This window comes from Scomber scombrus, chromosome 18 (assembly GCF_963691925.1).
Source record: "Scomber scombrus chromosome 18, fScoSco1.1, whole genome shotgun sequence".
NCBI lineage: Eukaryota > Metazoa > Chordata > Actinopteri > Scombriformes > Scombridae > Scomber > Scomber scombrus.
The window spans coordinates 22679412-22699846 of record NC_084987.1 but is presented as its reverse complement, the minus strand read 5'-3'; the positions used below and the strand labels follow the sequence as shown (position 1 = coordinate 22699846).

Below are 20435 nucleotides of genomic sequence, written 5' to 3'. Positions count from 1 at the left end.
GTCCCCACAGAGGCTCAAACATCTGCATCTTGACTTTTCACCTACTTTACTGGCTCGGCTGAACTTTGCAACCAAATGTGTGGTCAGTTTGTAACATAGGACAGAACAAGAGGTAACAGAAATGGTAACAGAACAAAAAGTCAGTGTTGGCTTTTCCGTGATCTGGTAATCACTATGTTGAAACACAGAAAACAAGATTTATGTTGAGAAGAAGAGTAGCTACTTGGGATCTAATTGTACTTTTCAAACCAGAAGTATACAGTGCTTCATCTCTTGTGTACCACCGATGCTCAAACTGTTCACACCCACTCCTTCCCTCCTTCTCTCGCAAGATCGTGCTGTCACTTCTCGCCAGACCTGAGCAGTGAGTCGCGTGTTAAAAGGAAGTGACAGCGGTAAAAGGCCATTTTCAATCCCCCTAGGAGGGCAGGAGAAGATAAGATGCCGACCCTCCTGTAAGTGATACAAGCTTTGAAATCCATGTGTCTGCTTTTCCTTCTTTCTCTCTCTGTCCCTGCAGGAAATGCTTCTCCTACATGGCAAGAGAGAAGTCAGAGGAAATTGACTGAAAGGGCAGTTAAAGTCCAAAACATCCACTATATATTTTACCTCTTCCAATAGGTCTGGGAGAGGAACCTTAGTCAGCAAGGCATATAGTCATTTCATTTATGTTTGTTTATGTCACATCAAAGCACTGAGCTTGAAATGCATTTTCTATATGCGTGATACAGTACACCCACTCATATGTGCTTCCAGGCTGTGAGAAGCCTCAATATCATCTTGTTTACCATAAGACAAATTAACTTTAGAGAGACACAACTGTTTGCTGATTTGTGAAGATTTTTGGACCCCTTTTATATTTGGACATTTTTCAGTTATGAGGACTTGTAGACTGATCCAAATGCTGAATTGTTTGGCAGATTTTCTTCTCGGGTACTAATCTTTTTTATGGCTGTTGTTACTAAATTCTTTCTTTTGTATTTGTTTGTATTGGAGGAATCCAATTGTGGAACTTAATTCAGGTGTATGTTGACTTCTGGTTGGAGGGATTAGAGTGGAAGTTTTGATTTGTGTGCAGGTGCTGCAACTAATTTGATTTTCTATCGTTTGACATGTGAAGGAGAAGTGTGACCCATTCCCTATGAAGAAAAATGTACACGCAATTAGCTTTTCCGCCTGTTTCTAGAGGAATACCGTATATACAAAAAAACAAAAAAAACACTGGAGATAGAGATTTTAGAGACAGGCTCTGTCAGGATGGTTGAAACGCATCAGACGAGTGACATGATCAGTTTTTGCTTTCAAAACAGCAGCACAGCATGTTTTCTCTAGTGTGTTTTTACAGAAAAAAAGATTTCACTAAAAATGACCTGAAATCTCATTTCGGCTGTATGTTTGTGTTCTCTCTGGTTATGTCTGATGTTGCACACTCAGTTTCAATCACGCTAAGGATTAGATGGTGTATAATATACAATGTATCAGTGTGAAAGCGATCACTTATATAACATTTCCTGGGGCCTATGGGCATTTTTACACATTTCAGTTACTTTTGAGGCATTGTGAAATAAAATGAAAACAGTCCATTTGTTTTCCATCTCACAATTTGTTGTATAATTTCTATCAGCTGAATTGTCTATAAAATGTCAAAATTGACCTACTCAAATATTTGCTTTGTGTTTAGCTTAGTTTAGTTCAGATTAATTTAGTTTATCTTAGCTTAGCTTGGCTTAGTTTAGCATGGCTTAGTTTAGTTTAGTTTAGCTTAGCTTAGCTTAGCTTAGTTTATTTCAGTAAAATCATTAAATTCATTAAAAGAAAAATGAAAAAATAAGTAGATAAATCAGTTTCTGCACCAAGAAGGTGTAGACTTAAGCATTTGCGTATAACACTGACCCTTTTACATTAGTCTTTCAAATAGATCCCAATGTACAAAAGAAAACACAAAACATTCTATTCATTCATTCTATTTGTTGGTTTTGTAAACATGCAGAATCCTCTTAATTCATACTGGCTCATATACATTTGGAACAGCATCACAAAACCCAAAGATATTGAGATGAGGTAAGAAACCCTGCACAGGTTTACATGGGAGAAAATGTATTCGGTGAATTCATGTGATTGAAAATAATACCAAAATAACTGTATTGAGTTTTGCTGCATCAAGTAATCTTATCTTGCTCATCAAGTCAACATCTGCAGGTCTAAATGTGAGTCGTGCTGGATGCGCAAAGACTTTCTGTTCTGTTCTTTTGACCGTGGGGATCTCTCCTGGGTCGGTAACCTCCATGGAATTCAGTCTACATCTGTTGGCCTCGAAACCTCTTCATCCCTGAACTATTAGTCGGTGTTCTCTTTTTTGTCATCGGGCTGTTCAGCTATCGTGTTGCCTCACGACGGTTTCTGTGTCCGGAGGAAGTGATACATATGGTGTCAGATGATTAACATCCATCATATAAGCTTGTGTCCACAGGGGGCGCCGTGAGAATAATAGTGTCTGTGAAACACGGGCTACACTGCCAGCGAAACATCAACCGTCCCTCTGTCAACATTTCTCATGTCATTAACCTCCAAGCGACACATTGGCTCACACATACATACGAGCATCATATTCATATTTACTCACTCCAAGGCTTGCTGCTGCTTTGTATTATTTGGTGCATGTGTTTGTGTGTGTGTTTGATTGTGTGTGTGTGTGTGTGTGTATGGGCTGAGGCGGCTGTCATGAGAAGATAGCAGTCCCCACGGGGCTGTCAGTGACCTTGTGCTTCTCAATGAGCTTCTCTTTGTCATATTCAAACAGAGCAGAGACTCCTTCATGAGCAGCTCCTCATTATTCCTCCTTCATATGTCACACAGACGCAGCGCACCTCCCACCTGTGGCTCGCAACCGCATGTTGTCGTGTGTCACACATCTACGGGAATTTGTCTTGATCTTTGTGTTTCCTGTGATCTCTGTCGCTGCAAGCTTTCTTCTTTGTATCAAATCACTTGGCTTTCAGTGACGAAACTATTTCTGTCAGTGAGATTATAAAGTAACTCTACCAGAAAACTGCTACAACTCGTGCTCTTACTGCTACTTCAGTAACTCCGGCTCCTACTACCTTCATCTCCACTTTTACCTAGGACTGTTATCCTCTACTTTTATGTTTATGTGGACATCCGAACATCAATTTCCAAAATCTGGTTAACCTGCTGCTATAAAAGCTTCCTCTCTCCTTATTTCAGGCTTTCTGATAATAATGTGTCAGGGCAGGCCAGTCAAGTTCTTCCATGCTAAACTGGATAAGCCATTTTTTATGGACCATGAAGCCGGAAAGAGACAAACACAAACTGTAACCATAAAATTTGAAGCACGAGATTGTCGTAAATATCATTGAATGCTGTGGATTAGTTAAAATTAGATTCAACTTAATTATAACTGCACAGAGTTAAGTGCCAGTACAATAAACTGTTTTAGTGTAGAATAAAAAGTTTAGTGAATGAGTGATACTAAATATGTACAGTACCCAGAATGACACAGAGTGATTGTGTGTTCCAGTTGTACTCGAAAGTCAGAATTTCCAAGAATCTCAACTGGAATGCCCCCTGAAGTTGGATTTCCGACTCGGAAAGTTGAAGAACCTCACCAGCCCCAACCTCAAATACAAGATGTTCCACCATGTGCATCAACGGTGTGAAAGTTGTAGTAATATCCTGTTTATTGACAGTTTTGTCTTATTTGTGTTAAATCAGTCGTATACACAGCACAGTCCAACTTCTATATGTGGACATGTAGCTACGCTGTTTATACACAGCGAAATGCGTTTTTATCAACTGGTATTTCTATCAACTGGAATGATTCAAACTAAGGTGACATCATTCCCAGCTCTGTCTTCTGACTTCAGAGGTAAATGGAACACAGCATAAAAAAATAAGCCTATAAGGATCATATACAGTATGAATGGACGTATCAAACTTTGATATGTATGTTATAAACAATAATCCTGCAGTGTAATGACACAGCACAGGTAGTACAGGTGAAATTATCTTGGCTGCCACACATTTCTTTTCCATATTTCTATATTTATAACTACATTTTTTAATAAAGTGCCACCACACAAAAAGGTGACATTTGGATTTATTACATTTATTTCGAATTTTTTGGGGAAAAAAGCAATAACAGCTCATGATTATTAGTTGTCATAGTAATATAAGATGCGCATGAATCAACTTTCAGAGATCACAGCTTTTAACACAGCCCAAAATGACCAAAATAACTAAAACCCTACAGTGCAATGAATGCTACATGGCTACATTCATCCCTCCATTCATCCTCCTTAGATTGATTTGCTTTGAACAACTGAAGAAGAAAAAAAAATCACCTGAACACATTAGAAATCTATCACCTAATTCTAAAATATGAAAAGGAGATCTGACGCTCATCAGGCAGCACTCTGGAGCCTGAAGCAGATATTCCATTATCTCTAGTGAGCTAATAAACAGTCATTAATGGTAAATTATTATATATATCCCAAAAGGTTTTTAAGCTGGCCGACTTCAAAGAGACAGTCCTCTGCAGTGAGAGGCTTTTGATGTAACGTGTGCGCAGAAGTGTGAAGTCTGTCACAGGATTATGAACAGAGGAGAATTACTTTTATATGAAGCTAATCATAGCGTCTGTGGAGAAATTCAAATTGATTAGATAACATCATGGTTAAAAAAGTCGGTTTGTTACAGTTCACAGTATAATCAGCATTTCATTTGACCATCCACCGTACAGTATATTTTAATGCTCACATCACTCTCAAGGCAAAATTAGTACTTTGTCTCGTTTCCTTGTTTCATTTTCTTTTATTTCCTGTCTTTTTGTTTTATTAAAAGACATCTTGCAGCCTCAGGAAGTCTTATTGACTGTCAAACTTTATCCTAGAGTGACTCCAGTTACTGAAAATCCATGAAATCAGTAAACACAGTCAGGGCTACAACTGTGGAAACACGGTCTCAACAGGTGGAGCTAAAGAACACTTTACCAGCTGGACAGCTTTAAGAAAGTTCAGAGTGCAAGTTAAATGTGTGAGGAATGCGAGCTGTGTCTATCTACAGCTTCACACTACAGGCCGACACAGTCACAGTCTAAACTGAGACTGTGCAAGCCGGCTTTTGGCAAGGGGTCAACTATTTGACCTGCGAGTCAGAACGCGAGCTGATCAATATCCGTGTAGTACAGTACAGTTTCTTTATCACTCTTCCTCCTCGCCGCTTTAAAGAGCGAGTCCTCCGTCAATCGATAGCTCTTTGAGTTTGCTTCCTCGTTAGTATGGAGTGCCGAGCAACTCTGAGATACTGAATGCTGCCAAAGTTTGTGGCCCCTGTTCACCTTTCCCTTTCGGTGAACTCTGTCGGGAGTTTATTATGTATTCAGCTGTAGTAAACTTTTCCTCTCATCTTCTGTGTGACTCTCATGTGTGCCGCAGTGCGAGAGATGATGTGGGTGATGCTTTGAAGCCGAGTAATCAACACCCAAAGGAGTAGTGGGAATCAGCACTTCATCATCATGCTTACGCTTTCATCTGTAAAGAATAAAGTCATCCAATTGACCAAAACCTACAAAGAATTGATCCTACTAACAAGTATGGTCTGGAGATATATCTTATTCCTTGTATTCCTCTGCAATGAGCTCCAGTCGTATTCAAATATATTACATATATACATAAGTGAGTCACATCATTGCACTGAGTGACATTTCCCTTCATTACCATGAAAACAGGCACTATTGATGTCATGTGACATGCACATTTTCTCAGCAGTGATGAAAACGTCCAAAAAGCTCTGATGTTATTATATCAGTAAGATAATGCAGATTATTTAATTATTACAATTATTTGCATAACTAAACCAGATGTTGTTGTTGTTTTATACCTTATTAGTCTGTTATTTGATTTGTGAATATAAATCAAAACACATCTTTTAAATTGTAACAATCAGCTTGTTATATAATAAAAAGCCCAAGTCATCTCAAGCAGAAGTGCAGACAGGAAGTTCCACTGAGTTAACCCCACAGACATTACGCTGCCTTAAATACTCTCCAGTGCACCAAAAGTGTATTCATCCGCTGGTGAAAATAGTCCTGAACAAATTACACTATTTGAGTGATGAACTACAACACCCAGGTGTTTTAGGAAATTGCTGAGCCTTTCTAAAAATATGCTACTTTATATTTGTGACCTATTTTTTTCTGAGATTTACATCCAGTAGCAAGTAATGCATGAGTAACATATTGTTCCTTTTTTGGGGGGATTTGATGACAATACAACCAGACTAAGAGTGATGCTAACGGCTCCGTGAGGCTGTACGTAGATGCAGCATTGCTTTGAGCTAAATGCGAATGTCAGCACACTAACGTGGTCACATGACAATACCGACATGCTGATGTTTTGCAGGTATAATGTTTACCATGTTCACCATCTTAGTTTTGCATGCAACATTTTCTTATAAGCAATAAAACAAGGCTGATGCAGGTATTTGATGATAAAGTATTAGACAAATTAAAATGTTGGCCAGATGATGGCACTGTATGAAAAGTAAGAGATCACCAAAGTTATTAAACATCATCCTGAGAGAAACAAAGTGATGGACTGATGACTGAGCAGCACACACATGCATGCTGCTATGCTACTCATGTAGTTTGCTATAAAACTGTTATGACTTCTACAACATTCATTTTATTAGACAAAGTGTCCCTATTTTGTGTATTTTGGTGATTTTTTCTACCCCATGTTTTCATAAAAATGTCAACTTAACAACTTTTCAAATTTTTAATACTTCTGTAATATCTATTCCTTTTTTTTTTAGGCAAAGTATGGATGAGACAGAGAATTACCAACAAAGGCTGCAAGCTATAGCGGTGAGAATGTCTTTTTTTCTGTCTTTGTTTCTTTAGTTTTGCCCTTTTACTGCCCACCTCAGTCTGCCTTAAACCATCTTCAACTTTCACCTCATGTCAAAAATAATCTTACTGCACCAACACTGTCTAATGTCACTTCAGTGATTTGGGTTCACATGATCTGCGTTGCCTGAAGTGAGCATGCAGAGAACATTCTCCAGTTAACATTATGGCCAATAATCACTGATCTGTGAAATGAATGGTTCGAGGGCCTGAGTGGAGCCTGCTTGACCTCTCCAATCTAAAATCAGCCGTGGCAGACTGCAGACACAAGTGACCAACTTCACGGCAGACAGTGAAGGCCTGGAGTAGACCTCAGCATGTCTACAGCTTACATTAACTGTAGAGATACAGTGTCAGCATGCCTATAATGTCCTATGTCACTGAACTATTTCTATTGGCATCCTGCCAGCTCTGCCAGCTGTATCTCTCCGCTTTAATCTGTCCGTTACATTTCCTAAAAATATCCCCTCTCGCTCTCTCTCTCTCTCTTTCTCTCTCCCTCTTTCTCAGTACTCTGCTTTCATACAGAAGGAGTTCTTGTCTTCAGAGATCATGACTGTAAAGGGGTGTTGCCTTAGATTATATTAAAAGGCGGGTGTAACCCACCACTGTGACTACAGTGGTCTTGGATCAAGTCCTATCTGTTGTTTGCAGAAGAAAATACAGCAGTTTCGGTTGTTTCTGTTCACATTAACCTGCTTTTTTGGGGAATAATTCAAGTTTTACTACATTTTTTCAATTGAGAGATAACTTACAGGAGGACTCTTAACAGAGTATGTAAGGGGTAAGTAGTGGCAACATTTTTATAAGGTTTAAACTACAATGGTAACAAGAATTCTTTGCAAGCAGTGTTAAACGGACAAAGTAGTTGTGGCAATGAAAGAGTCTGTAAATAATGATAATATGCAAGTCCTCACATGATTAGTAAAATGTGTCTATAGGCAGCTCTTTCAATATTTCAGAACTTTCTTGTGATAGCTTTGAAAGAGATTTAGTCCCAGAGAGAAGACAGTGACTGAAGTAACACACTGAATATTACCACCCTGCTGTATCAGTTGCATGTGCTATGAGCTTCGGTCCAAGGCGGGAAATACCAATTGTGTCTAAAGGTCTACAGGTTTCCTTTTTTTCCTCACATTCCCACTTCAAAGATTTAATCTTTTCCTCCTGTCACCAGGAAAGGCGTCGCCACCAGGAAGAAGAAGAGAAGCTGAGGAGGGAAACAGACGAGGAGTGGTTGAAGACAGCTCAGAAAAAGGTCTGCATCAATCACACATGGGTCAAACAGGGAATGATGATACTGCCAGTGGCTTGTCTTAATTTGCCTGTGCTGCAAAAAGGTATAGAGTGGAGGAATACACCTGGACGGCACCTGAAAATCTCAAAGTGTGATTTTACATATCTAAAGTTTTCAAATGGGCCGAATCCAAACACCATTTCTGACTGGAAATGGGGAAAATAGCTAGTCTGGCTGTATCTGAAGGTAACAAAATCCACCCACCAGCACTTCTAAAGCTAATTTACTCTCATTTGTTTCAATCCATACAAAAATCGAAGTGTAAAAAAGACACATGGTGTTAATTAGTAAGCTTTAATCAGGCTGTTTCCTCTGTTTCCTGTTTTCATGGCAAGCTAACCTAATAGGCTGCTTGTGGTAGCATCATATTCACTGTGTATACATGAGAGGAGTATAAATATTCTCATTTAACTCTCAGCAAGAAAGAGAAAAGGTGTATTTCCCATAATGTTGAACTACTCTTAGCTTAAATAAAGAATAATCTTTTAGTAAAGTCAGTCAAACTTGGCGTAGGGTCTACCCTTTTGTTTTCATTGTTTTCCCTCCTCTCCAGCTGCTTCATGTTAAAAAATCACCACTGCTGTGTCCCACCCTCATATAATGTCATGTCTAATGATTGTTGCCAAGCTGAGCTGCTTGCTAGCCGACGCCTAGCACAAGTGTTCTGGGTGGGGTCCCCTCGGACTTCACTATGGCTCTGATTTAGACCCAGCAATACATAGGCAAGTCGTTTTCAGTTCCATGAGCATGTTGCGTGTTATGTGCAGAACAGCTTGCAGATTTCCCGGAGCACAACCAGGGATTCCTTGTTACTATGTCAACCTGACTACAACAGGAAACATATTTAATTAACCTTCTGGCTGTTAAAAGTAATGACGTGAAATGGAAAGCGCTGATGACAGAAAAGGCGAAAAGGGACATTATTTGAGGATTCTTTGCACTGACCTGTTGTGCATCCATTAAGTACTTCACTATTCCCTGCAGTCCAAGTTCTTTTGAAAACAAACAACACAGAAAAACCTACATTATCTATGCTGTCAGTAGCCCAGTGGTGCATCATGCAAACTGTAACCTCCCACACAAACAGTTCGGAACACATTTCTGCTTTCTCCAAGTACCCGATGCCTGGGGCCATGTGCGTTGCTAGCGGCAGGGACAGACCATCCCTACTGCAGTTGAATGAGTTTAGCCTGCAGATATAACAACGCCTCCTACATCTTTGAGGCAGTTATATGTGAGGCAGAATTTGTCTGTGTTTCTTACTAAAGCCCAAAGGAGATGATGGTATTCTCAGCATCTCAACTGTTTCTCGCGGGTCACACCCAAAGAAAGGGCAGGCCCATGCAGTGATACATGGCACAGATGTGTATGGAGTTGGATCAATCCACCCTGAATAGTGTGATGAGGCACTAAACACTGGTGTATTCTGCTTAGATTTCTTGTCTATTAGAAATGTTCATATTTATTGTGTTTGTGGGAAGTTGTAAAATAAGAATGAGGTTTTAAGGTTACAGTATAGAAAAGCGATTGTGGTATTACAGCTCGTGACGAAGAGTTTGGGGTGTAAAGCCTGGAGACAAAAAAAGCATTGTCAGGTTTCAGGTTGTCACTCTCGTTCACAGCAAAAAAATCTTGCCATCGTCAGTACAGGAGCAGGATGTCTAGGTCCCTGGGCGGTTGCACAGAGCTGTGACACCTTTTCACTGTCACTCTCACACAACAGCATTCTGCCGGCCTTACTCATCCTCAGCAAGATCCAAAATGGCAGCACAACAGGCTTTGCCCGGTCTGCAGAGAAACCAAAGTGGCAGGAGACCGTGGCATGGTGGCTGCCTGTTCGTCTTGATCCCTTGAATGAAACCTTCTGTTCTGTGTCAACACAGAAGGCAAGAGGCTTGATGAGCAACATGTTTGTTTGAGTTGTGTTTCTGTATTTGCTAAAGCCTTCCTCGCCGAATAACAATGAGCTACTAATAGCTTATCTAACATAACCTGGCACAGCAGCTGTGTCAAGTTTAGGATTTCTCAACATTTCGGTTTGGAGTTTGGAGGGTGTTTTTTCTCAGCCTTTTCAAACCCAATAAACAATCTAAGTCATTGATTAAACTGTGTTTATCTGTTCTAACATGAGCTGCAATTTACTTATTTATTCAGTTTTATGGTCTACACGTGTTCCATCTTATCAGCTTGTTAGCCAGCTGTAAATTACTTCGAACTGCACTAACCTCTACAGGTGCTACACAAATAAAGACTGGTTGAATGATTGACTGATTGATTATGCTAGGATTAACTAGCACTACAAGGAATGTTTCTACATCATCAACATAGATCATTAGCTCATGAGAGTACTCACTTTTTGCCTTGATCATGGAGCTTTAGCATTAGTCTTTTAGATATTATTTAGCCATCAAGCACATATTAAAAATACATTGGTACAAGAGTTTCGTCGAGAAAGTCAACCAACTCACTGAGCTAACGTTAGTTTAACTAGCCAGCTAGCTACAGCAGTGCCAAGAAAAGATGTCATTTTGGCCTGCTCTTGTCTATTTGGGTCTGAAATCTAGTACCAATTGTTTAAAACATTGGTACTAGAATTTTAATGGTAAATCTGCCAACGTTATCGCTGGAAACAACATTTGTGCTGCTAGAGAACAAAACGGCTGACAGGCAGAGCAACAGTAACTACACAGGAGGAGGGGGACATACTGAGAAATGAGTGCTCAAAGGACACAATGTTGACCTCTCACATAAAATCAACAAACATTTTCTTTTCTCTCCGTCACTTGTCTGACCCTATCTTGTTGTCCCCCTCTGTCCTTCTGTCTCTCCTTAATCTTTAACCTTAACTTTTTTTTTCTCTCTCTCTCTCTTTCTCTTATTCTCATACAGAGGAAGTCCTTGAGGGACCAGTGGCTTAGTGAAACTGCCCCAGCTCCTGTCCTTCCTTCACTTGTCAGCTTTAGGCCCTGTCCTCCAATGCAGGACGAAGCAGACGAGTACACAGCTTTGTGAGCCACATTTTAAAAGCTTTATTCGGTTGCAATTAATTCAATCACAGTTTACAGCGTCAAAATGTTTACTGTGTGGGGGTGGGGGGAGGGTGGGGGGAGGGTGCAATGGTGTGCTAGGAAATGTACGTTTGCTGTCACGCAGATAAAAAAAAATATGCTCCGTTCACACATCCATCTCTAAAGATGAAAATATTTGCCATGAAGGACAGAGTGCTGTATTTTCGTCACAGATACACTGCGACATTGACCATGATGAGATCAATTAGAAGGATGCCATGTGATAGTTGATGTGAAGGATTATAGCGTAGGACATCAACACAAACACACACACACATTCACACTTATGATTCACAATGTCGCTGTTTTTCTCTCTGAATCATTCATGTTATGAGCCGTAATGTGCTGAATGTCCTCCGTTCTGTGCATGTATATTTCATTTTACTGCATCTTTTTGTGTTGACACATATGTCTATGCCAATGTACGTTTGTGTGTGTGTTAGGGAACAAACCAGAAGTCAAAAGATGCCTGAATACGAGGAGGACGAGGCAGCAGATGCCAGCAAATATAAAGAAGCTTTCCAAGAGGAAAACAAAAAATCTGTCAAATATACAGCCGCAGCCAGAACATACAACAATCAGGTAAGATAAGGCAGACGATTCTACAGTACCATAAGCGTGGAAATGCACACACAGACAAAACAGCCTTGCTTTTGAGTGCGACATCTGAGAGATTTCAGCATATACAGCACAGTATTTTATCCAACAACATCCAGGTTGTCTTAAAAAATTCAAGCAAGTGTCCCCAAACTGTTTCATAATTTTAGATACTCTGGCGGCAGTAAGCTTAAAACACACAGTAAACACAGCATCATGTTCCCCAAAAGGCTAAACTTTAAACTAAAAAATATAGGGCAAAAAGATCTCTTAGGTAAGAAGATACCAGTAGTATTCAGTTTTCTTGTTACATCCCAGCGGTTTCGTAGTTGGGTGTTAAATAAGTAAACATTACAACAAACAGAAAATAGCCTGTACAACTGTGCATGCTTCGAATTCTGTATCATAAATAAAAAATACAGCACTGTGCAACCACATAATGTTTTATCATTGCATGAGTAAGTCAGAGCAGAACTTTACCCTGAATGAACGAACATGCTACCTGTTTTGACAAATACTACACACTTCTAAGTCTCTGTTTTGCTGTTTCGGTTGTTTCGCTGTAAGGCAAGTTAATCGAAATGTATAATTTGATACTTTAACAGCAGTCTACATTTATACGACAGGTTGCTACAAATGTAAATTGTAGCCAATGCATCATAGCAGGTGAACTTTGACCTCCACCACATGATCCACTCTACTGCATTCTACTGTACAGCCCAAATTTAGCTCAGGCTCACAGTGGTAACAAACAGCAATGGTTGAAATGGTTGAAATAACCTCAGCGAGATGGGGGGAGGTGTTTAAAGTTACAGTGTCTGCTTCAAGCATCTGGCTATGAGCACTTCAAATGGTCTCTTTTCTCTACTCATAGGCTGGAGCTGACGAGGACGTGCAAGGTAAGAAGTCCAAGTTAGCTATGCTGTAATGGTCATTAGCTTACCGTCAGCTGCTATCTCTTCTTTGTCCCTCTCAGGACAATGTGCTGCCTAGAATCTTTTCTTTCTTGACTGATGATAATTTACCATAACTAAGTCTTTGCCTGAAGAATAGCAATTTAAATCGGGGTGACAGAATGGAGCCACAGCTGAGAAACTGCTCTGCTTTGGCTGTGATGACATAACTTAGTAATGAGAACGCCATTAGGCCATAGGTTTATTAGTAGCAGCTGGCAATACCAAGAATAACTCCTCAAAACTAAAGCCCTTTTCAGCCGATCCACCCTGTGCAAGTTACAGAATGGTTGGGAGGGAAAGAAAAGTGAAAAGGGTGTTAGAGTATAAAAGAACAGCCAAATCTGACATAAGGCAGCAAGCATTTGACTCATCACTAACACAAGTATGGGTATTACAACACAGTTGGATATTTCAGTAAACAAAGAGAAGTCAATTGATGACTGTCTTCCCCTCAGGTTTCATTCAAAGAATGTAACAGTTAAAGCTGGACTGTGGGGCTTTTGATGCCCTCTTCTGGCAGTGAGAGTAATTACATAAACACTGTCAATGCTTATGTTACAGGCTCCACCTTAGCTTACTCCGTTACTACTGTTGCAGCTGTAAAACATTGGATAAATAATTGAACATCACAACCCCCACAAAATGACTGGTTTCACTGTCAGAATTTGATTAATTCTGTCCAATAACATTTGGAAAGTCAAGAAGAGATGCACGACTATATCATTTAATCCCTGTTGAAGTTAGCAGAGAGCTAACCGGAAGGCTAGCATTGCTAGAAGACTACATATATATTTACTGATTTTAAAGCAAAACTTTTAACTTAATATCAGTTCAACTTTAGTACATATTATTTAATGTATGTGTTTTTTCTTTCAGTGGATAAAGAGGCTGAGGATCACTTCTCCATGTCAATGACACACAGCATATTTCATGAACGTGGGAAAGATGCCCGATCAGGTGAGGCACAAGAGCAGACCTTGTTGTAACTTACAAATTTCTAGTAGTTCAGTATTTATTATGGTGTAATTATAGGGCAGTACGGAGCACTGGGGATACCAAAGTCATGTCCACAGTATTTTTGTCTCACGATTTGGTGGTTTGAGAATCCTGAAGTGAATTTTTTCAAAGGTGCTTAATTAATTTACATTTGTTTGTGGGCGATCTTTTGACATTTAATTTATATAAGTGTGAGGTAAAGATTTAAGGCTGAAAAAATAGGAAATTCTAAATTTCTCATACTTTGATGTACTGAACAAGATTTAGACTTCTGGTGGGGTTTGTCCCATGGCAGCAAATGACTGACATTTGAAGGCCAGCATTGATGGAAGACTACATACATTTTTGACTGATTTTAAAGCAAAAAATGATTTTATTATCAATTCAACTTTAATACATACTATTTAATGGGTGTGTTTTGTTTCTTTCAGTGGATAAAGAGGCTGAGGATCACTTCTCCATGCCGATGCCACACAGCATATTTCATGAAAGTGGACTAGATGGCCGATCAGGTGAGTCACAGGAACAGACCTTGTTGTAACTTACATCATTTCTAGTAGTTCATTATTTATTATGGTGTAATTATAGGGCTGTATGTAGCACTGAGGATACCAAAGTCATGTCCACAGTTTTTTTTGATACCCCAGAAATGAAATTTTTCAGAGGTCCTTAATACCTTTACATTTGTTTGTGGGCAATCTTCTGACATTTAATTTATATAAGTGTGAGGTAAAGGTTTAAGGCTGAAAAAAATAGGAAAAAATTCCAAATTTCTCATACTTTGATGTACTGAACAAGATTTAGACTTCTGGTGGGGTTTGTCCCATGGCAGCAGATGACTGACATTTGAAGGCCAGCATTGATAGAAGACAACATACATTTTGACTGATTTTAAAGCAAAACATTATTTTAATATCAGTTCAACTTTAATACATACTATTTAATGGGTGTGTTTTGTTTTCTCTCAGTGGATAAAGAGGCTGAGGATCACTTCTCCATGCCGATGCCACACAGCATATTTCATGAAAGTGGACTAGATGGCCGATCAGGTGAGTCACAGGAACAGACCTTGTTGTAACTTACATCATTTCTAGTAGTTCAGTATTTATTATGGTGTAATTATAGGGCTGTATGTAGCACTGAGGATACCAAAGTCATGTCCACAGTTTTATTTGATACCCCAGAAGTGACATTTTTCAGAGGTCCTTAATGCCTTTACATTTGTTTGTGGGCGATCTTTTGACATTTAATTTATATAAGTGCGAGGTAAAGGTTTAAGGCTGAAAAAAATAGGAAGAAATTCCAAATTTGTCATACTTTGATGTACTGAACAAGATTTAGACTTCTGGTGGGGTTTGTCCCATGGCAGCAGATGACTGACATTTGAAGGCCAGCATTGATAGAAGACTACATACATTTTGACTGATTTTAAAGCAAAACATTATTTTAATATAAGTTCAACTTTAATACATACTATTTAATGGGTGTGTTTTGTTTCTTTCAGTGGATAAAGAGGCTGAGGATCACTTCTCCATGCCGATGCCACACAGCATATTTCATGAAAGTGGACTAGATGGCCGATCAGGTGAGTCACAGGAGCAGACTTTCTTGTAACTTACAAATTTCTAGTAGTTCAGTATTTATTATGGTGTAATTATAGGGCTGTATGTAGCACTGGGGATACCAAAGTCATGTCCACAGTATTTTTTGATACCCCGGAAGGGACATTTTTCAGAGGTCCTTAATACCTTTACATTTGTTTGTCGGCAACCTTTTACCATTTAAATGATATAAGTGCAAGGTAAAGATTTAAGGCTGAGAAAAAAATACGAAAATTCAGATTTTCTCATACTTTGGCCAAGATTTAGACTTCTGGTGGGGCGTGTCCCATGGCAGCAGATGACCGACATATGAAGCCCAAAATTGCTAGAAGACCATATACATATTTACTTATTTTAAAGCAAAACTTAATTTTAATATCACTTCAACTTTAATACATACTATTTAACATGTATACTCTTTCTTTCAGTTGATAAAGAGGCTGAGGATCACTTCTCCATGCCGATGACACACAGCATGTTTCTTGAAAGTGGGAAAAATGCCCGATCAGGTGAGTCACAGAGGAACAGCTCTTGTTGTGACTTATAAATTTGTTGTAGCTCAGTATTTATTATGGTGTAATTATAGGGCTGTACAAAGCACTGAGGATACCAAAGTCATGTCCACAGTATTTTTAGCTCACGTTTTGGTGGTTTGACAACCCTTGAAAATTTTTCAAAGGTCCTTAATGCCTTTGCATTTGTTTGTGAGCACCATTTGACATTATAAATGCTATGAGTGCAAGGTAAAAATTTAAGGCTGAGAAAAAAGAATTGGAAAATTCAAAATTTCACATACTTTGGCCAAGATTTAGACTTCTGATGGGGCATGTCCCATGGCAGCAGATGGCTGACATATGAAGGCCAGCATTGCTAGAAGACTACATACATTTGAATAATTTTAAAGCAACAAATAATTTTAATATCAGTTCAATTTTAATATAAATGTTTTTTTCTTTCAGTGGATAAAGAGACTGACGTTCACTTCTCCATGCCAATGACACACAGCATATTTCATGAAAGTGGGAAAGATGCCCGATCAGGTGAGACACAGGAACAGATTTATAGTAGTTCAGTATGTATTATTATGTAATTATAAGGCTGTACGTAGCACTGAGGATACTAAGTTCAGGTCTACAGAATTTGTAATTTTGCTAATTTTTCCATTTTTGGGCATTGTACCCATTTTTCGGGTAATGCCGAAAAATCTAAGGCCTTGAGAAAATTGGAAAATTCATAATTTCTCATGCTTTGGCCAAGATTTAGACTTCTGGTGGGGTGTGTCCCATGGCAGCAGATACCACACATTTGAAGGCTAGCATTGCTAGAAGACTACATACATATTTACTGATTTAAAAGCAAAATGTCATTATTATATCAGTTCAACTTTAATACTATTTGATGTGTGTTTTTTTTCTTTCAGTGGATAAAGAGACTGAGGATCACTTCTCAATGCCGATGCCACACAGCATATTTCATGAAAGTGGGAAAGATGCCCGATCAGGTGAGGCATAGGAACAGACCTTGTTGTAACTTATACATTTGTAGTAGTTCAGTATTTATTATGGTGTAATTATAGGGCAGTACGGAGCACTGAGGATACCAAAGTCATGTCCACAGTATTTCTGGCTCACGTTTTGGCGGTTTGAGAACCCCTGGACAGCAATTTTTCAGAGGTCCTAAATGCCTTTACATTTGTTTGTGTGCAACCTTTTGACAATTAAATGATAGAAGTGAGAGGTAAAGATTTAAGGCTGAAAAAATAGGAAAATTCAAAATTTCTCATACTTTGATGTGCTGAACGAGATTTAGACTTCTGGTGGGGCGTGTCCCATGGCAGCAGATGACTGACATTTGAAGGCCAGCATTGATAGAAGACAACCTTTTGACAATTAAATGATAGAAGTTCAAGTTAAAGATTTAAGGCTGAGAAAAATCATTTTAAAATCAGTTCAACTTTAAGACAAACTATTTAATGTGTATTTTTTTCTCTCAGTGCATAATGAGGCTGAGGATCACTTCTCCATGCCGATGCCACACAGCATATATCATGAAAGTGGGCAAGATGGCCGATCAGGTGAGCATTTAAATGATATGAGTGCAAGGTAAAAAATCTAAGGCCAAGAAAAAAGTGCTTGGACCACATGATAACTAAACCATCTCCATGAGAATTGAACAAACTGTTAATGGTCACAAGATGTGGCTAAAAGCTTCGGAAAAACGATGTACTTGTACTTTGTGATATTTTGTCAGAAAATAAAATGATCCTGACAGCAGCCCTTTGTAATGATGTGTCTTGGCAGTACTGGAATGAGACTAAAATGTTTATCATAGAAAAAAACACAGAGGGATTTAGTCAGGGGATATAAACAGTTATTTGAATTAGTCTCTCTCTTTTTCTCTTGCAAACAATGACCCCTTTATTTAATGTAGCTCTTTCCGAGTTCAGCCTTGAGGCTACAACTTAATGATGGGACTGAGGTGAATGGCCTGAGAACAATGTTATATTTAGCCCACTTTCTTATTTCTGTTCGTTAATTTTTTATGACCGCTGGAGGGCTGTGTGGAGTTAAAAGCATGCACCATTTGCTCATTTTGTCTTCCAATATTGTATATTGTGCCAATGCCCATTAGTCACACAAAGCTTTAATCCTAACCCCACATTAACCTTTTTACCTCTCACCTTTTAATTACAGCCAGACATATGATACATTTAAGGACAGTTTGAGTAGCAAATAAGCAATGAAAATGACTTGCAATAGAGGGAATTTTAATAAGTATCTATAATTTAGCCTTGAGAGTTGTCTTGCCTCTAGCATTTTATCTTTTTAATTTGAAGTTCTCTAGTCTCGCCCTCTGTCTCTTTAGTTTTTGTGGCCTCCATGTTTTTGAGACAGCCTCCGTTGTCTCTTGTATTGCAGTTCTGGGAATGCTGGCAGTGCAGGTAGAGAGAGACCCCAAGACAGGTGCCACTGTTGTCAGGTCAGTGGCCCCCGTGTCCACGCCAGCTGATGCTCCAGTGGCTGCCACTGTCTTCGACGATGGCAGGATGAGCATCCACACTGTCGGTGGGTCAGGAGTTCAACCCTCGACCGAAGAGCTCGGACAGATCTTGAGCGTCATCGATGGGGTCGGGATGAAAGTGCTGCTGGATGAGGTCCCGGTCATGCCAAACAAGGCAGAGACAAATATAGAGGATATAGAACCCGACAGAGCTCCAGAGGGTAAAGTCCTGTCTTTTTCCACCCGTCATGACATGTCAGAGGAGAGCAGTACGCAGTTAGACAGTTCCGGAAGCCACGATTCTGAGGCTGAGATGGGGATAGAGGGTTGTGCTGTAAGTGTGGGGGAGGAGGTTCAAAAAGTGGACGGACACATGATCGATGTTACAGACATGGTAGGAAAAGTAGATAGCATCGAGGATAACACTTTGGAGGAAGGCCCAGTCACCCTCGTGTTCATGGGATACACTGATGATACAACTGGAGAAAGTGTGTGTCTGGGACAAGACGACCATGAAGGAATGCTCACTGTGGAACGAGTGATGATCACTGAAGATGGCGAAGAACATGTCATAGGACCTCAGGCAACATTAGATAATGTGGCAGAACAAGAGGCAAAGAAAGAGCCCAAAGAGGAAGCATTTCAGGACGTTCCCCTGGATGGAAATGGAGCCGGAGTTAAAGTCCTTGGAGACAAAGGTGATAATGGGCTGCATAATTCATCTCCACCCAGTATTGCAGAGGGAGAAATCACTTCAAAGCGCAAGACCTGTCAGTGTTGCTCTGTCATGTAAGAAATGATTGAGGAGAGAGACTCCCTCAGTTATCATCAGCCTTAATCATATCATTTCTTATATTTTTATATGCTTACACCTTCTATTAGACACTGTATGCTGCATTGCTGCCCTAATGACTGCTTTGAGACCATAAACCCACCACCTGGTATGGTCTTATGATGGTTCTGTCTCTGAGCACACACCACTTCACTTCCCTTTGCCAAAGAAAGACACATTTATTATGCTGTATGCCTTTTATAGCAGCTGTGGACTAACAACATCTCTTTATCAAAAACCACTTCCTCCCCCTAGTGGCCAAAGTAAAGAATTTCAACCTCACAATTTCATACCTCACCTCTGAAAACTCAACATTTTCTCTGCTGTGGGACTTGTTCTGTGCCTTAAAAGATAACATGTTTAGCATGGTTTTCTCAAGAGATTAAAGTAATTTACAGTTTGGGACACATATATTTCTAACACTGATCTTGGTATGATTTATGGTTTTAATTCAATGTGAATTTGAAAATGTTTTAATATTTTAAGATACCTTTACCTTTTTTACCCCTCATCTTCTGTTTTAAGTAATTTTTTAGACTCAAAATCCTTCAATTGGACTGCTACAGAAATATATTCTTAGCACTGAAACTGTATTTAGGCAATTATGCAGGGAAATAAAATGTTTGTCAAATATATATTTTAATAAATATATTTTAGTTGCTAAATTAATATAGAAAATGTGAGAAAACATTTTGTTGCCTTAAAAAATTATGCAAATCAAAAATCTTCAGGGTTGGTGGAGTTGAACTGAGGGAATTTGAACTCCTTCTAAAAATCCTGTCTATGATCCTGTTACTAATGTCTGCTTAAATATTTAATTATAGCTGTCACTGTAATTTGGTAAATAAATAATAAATAATGTGTGTATAACAATACATTTTCAATGGAATACTTAATAATGAAACAGAATATAATTATATTTATTCTGTCTCATTTCACACAAATACAAACACAAAACAGCGGTATGCAGAAATAGATCCTGTATGTGTATATAAGTGTGTATATATAGTGTTACGTGATCCTGCTCTTCAAGGAAGAGGATTTGTTTGTGGGGCTCTCACATGATACAGAGGACAGGAAGGTACAGGTACTAAGCAGATCATCTGAATCATCACCTGTATCATTCATATTTCCATTGAGGTTGGTTCCTACTACACACGATA

General features: G+C 39.1%; 1 protein-coding gene across 10 annotated transcripts; it reads left to right on the top strand.

The window, feature by feature from the left end:
- The first annotated feature begins 209 nt into the window (after positions 1 to 209).
- LOC134000149 (paralemmin-1-like) lies at positions 210 to 20145 on the top strand. Of its 10 annotated transcripts, none has more exons than XM_062439473.1 (15): positions 210 to 455; positions 6832 to 6883; positions 8108 to 8183; positions 11114 to 11230; positions 11734 to 11872; positions 12762 to 12786; positions 13720 to 13800; positions 14271 to 14351; positions 14808 to 14888; positions 15344 to 15424; positions 15869 to 15949; positions 16400 to 16480; positions 16861 to 16941; positions 17434 to 17514; positions 18359 to 20145. In XM_062439473.1, exons 4-15 carry the CDS (start codon positions 11199 to 11201, stop codon positions 19231 to 19233), a joined length of 1719 nt encoding a protein of 572 aa, XP_062295457.1. In that variant the 5' UTR covers positions 210 to 455; positions 6832 to 6883; positions 8108 to 8183; positions 11114 to 11198; the 3' UTR covers positions 19234 to 20145. The 10 variants fall into 10 exon arrangements, with proteins under 10 accessions (XP_062295457.1, XP_062295452.1, XP_062295453.1 ...); XM_062439468.1 differs by having other exon boundaries at positions 8103 to 8183; positions 11112 to 11230; XM_062439469.1 differs by lacking the exon at positions 15869 to 15949 and having other exon boundaries at positions 8103 to 8183; positions 11112 to 11230.
- Positions 20146 to 20435: the final 290 nt, after the last annotated feature.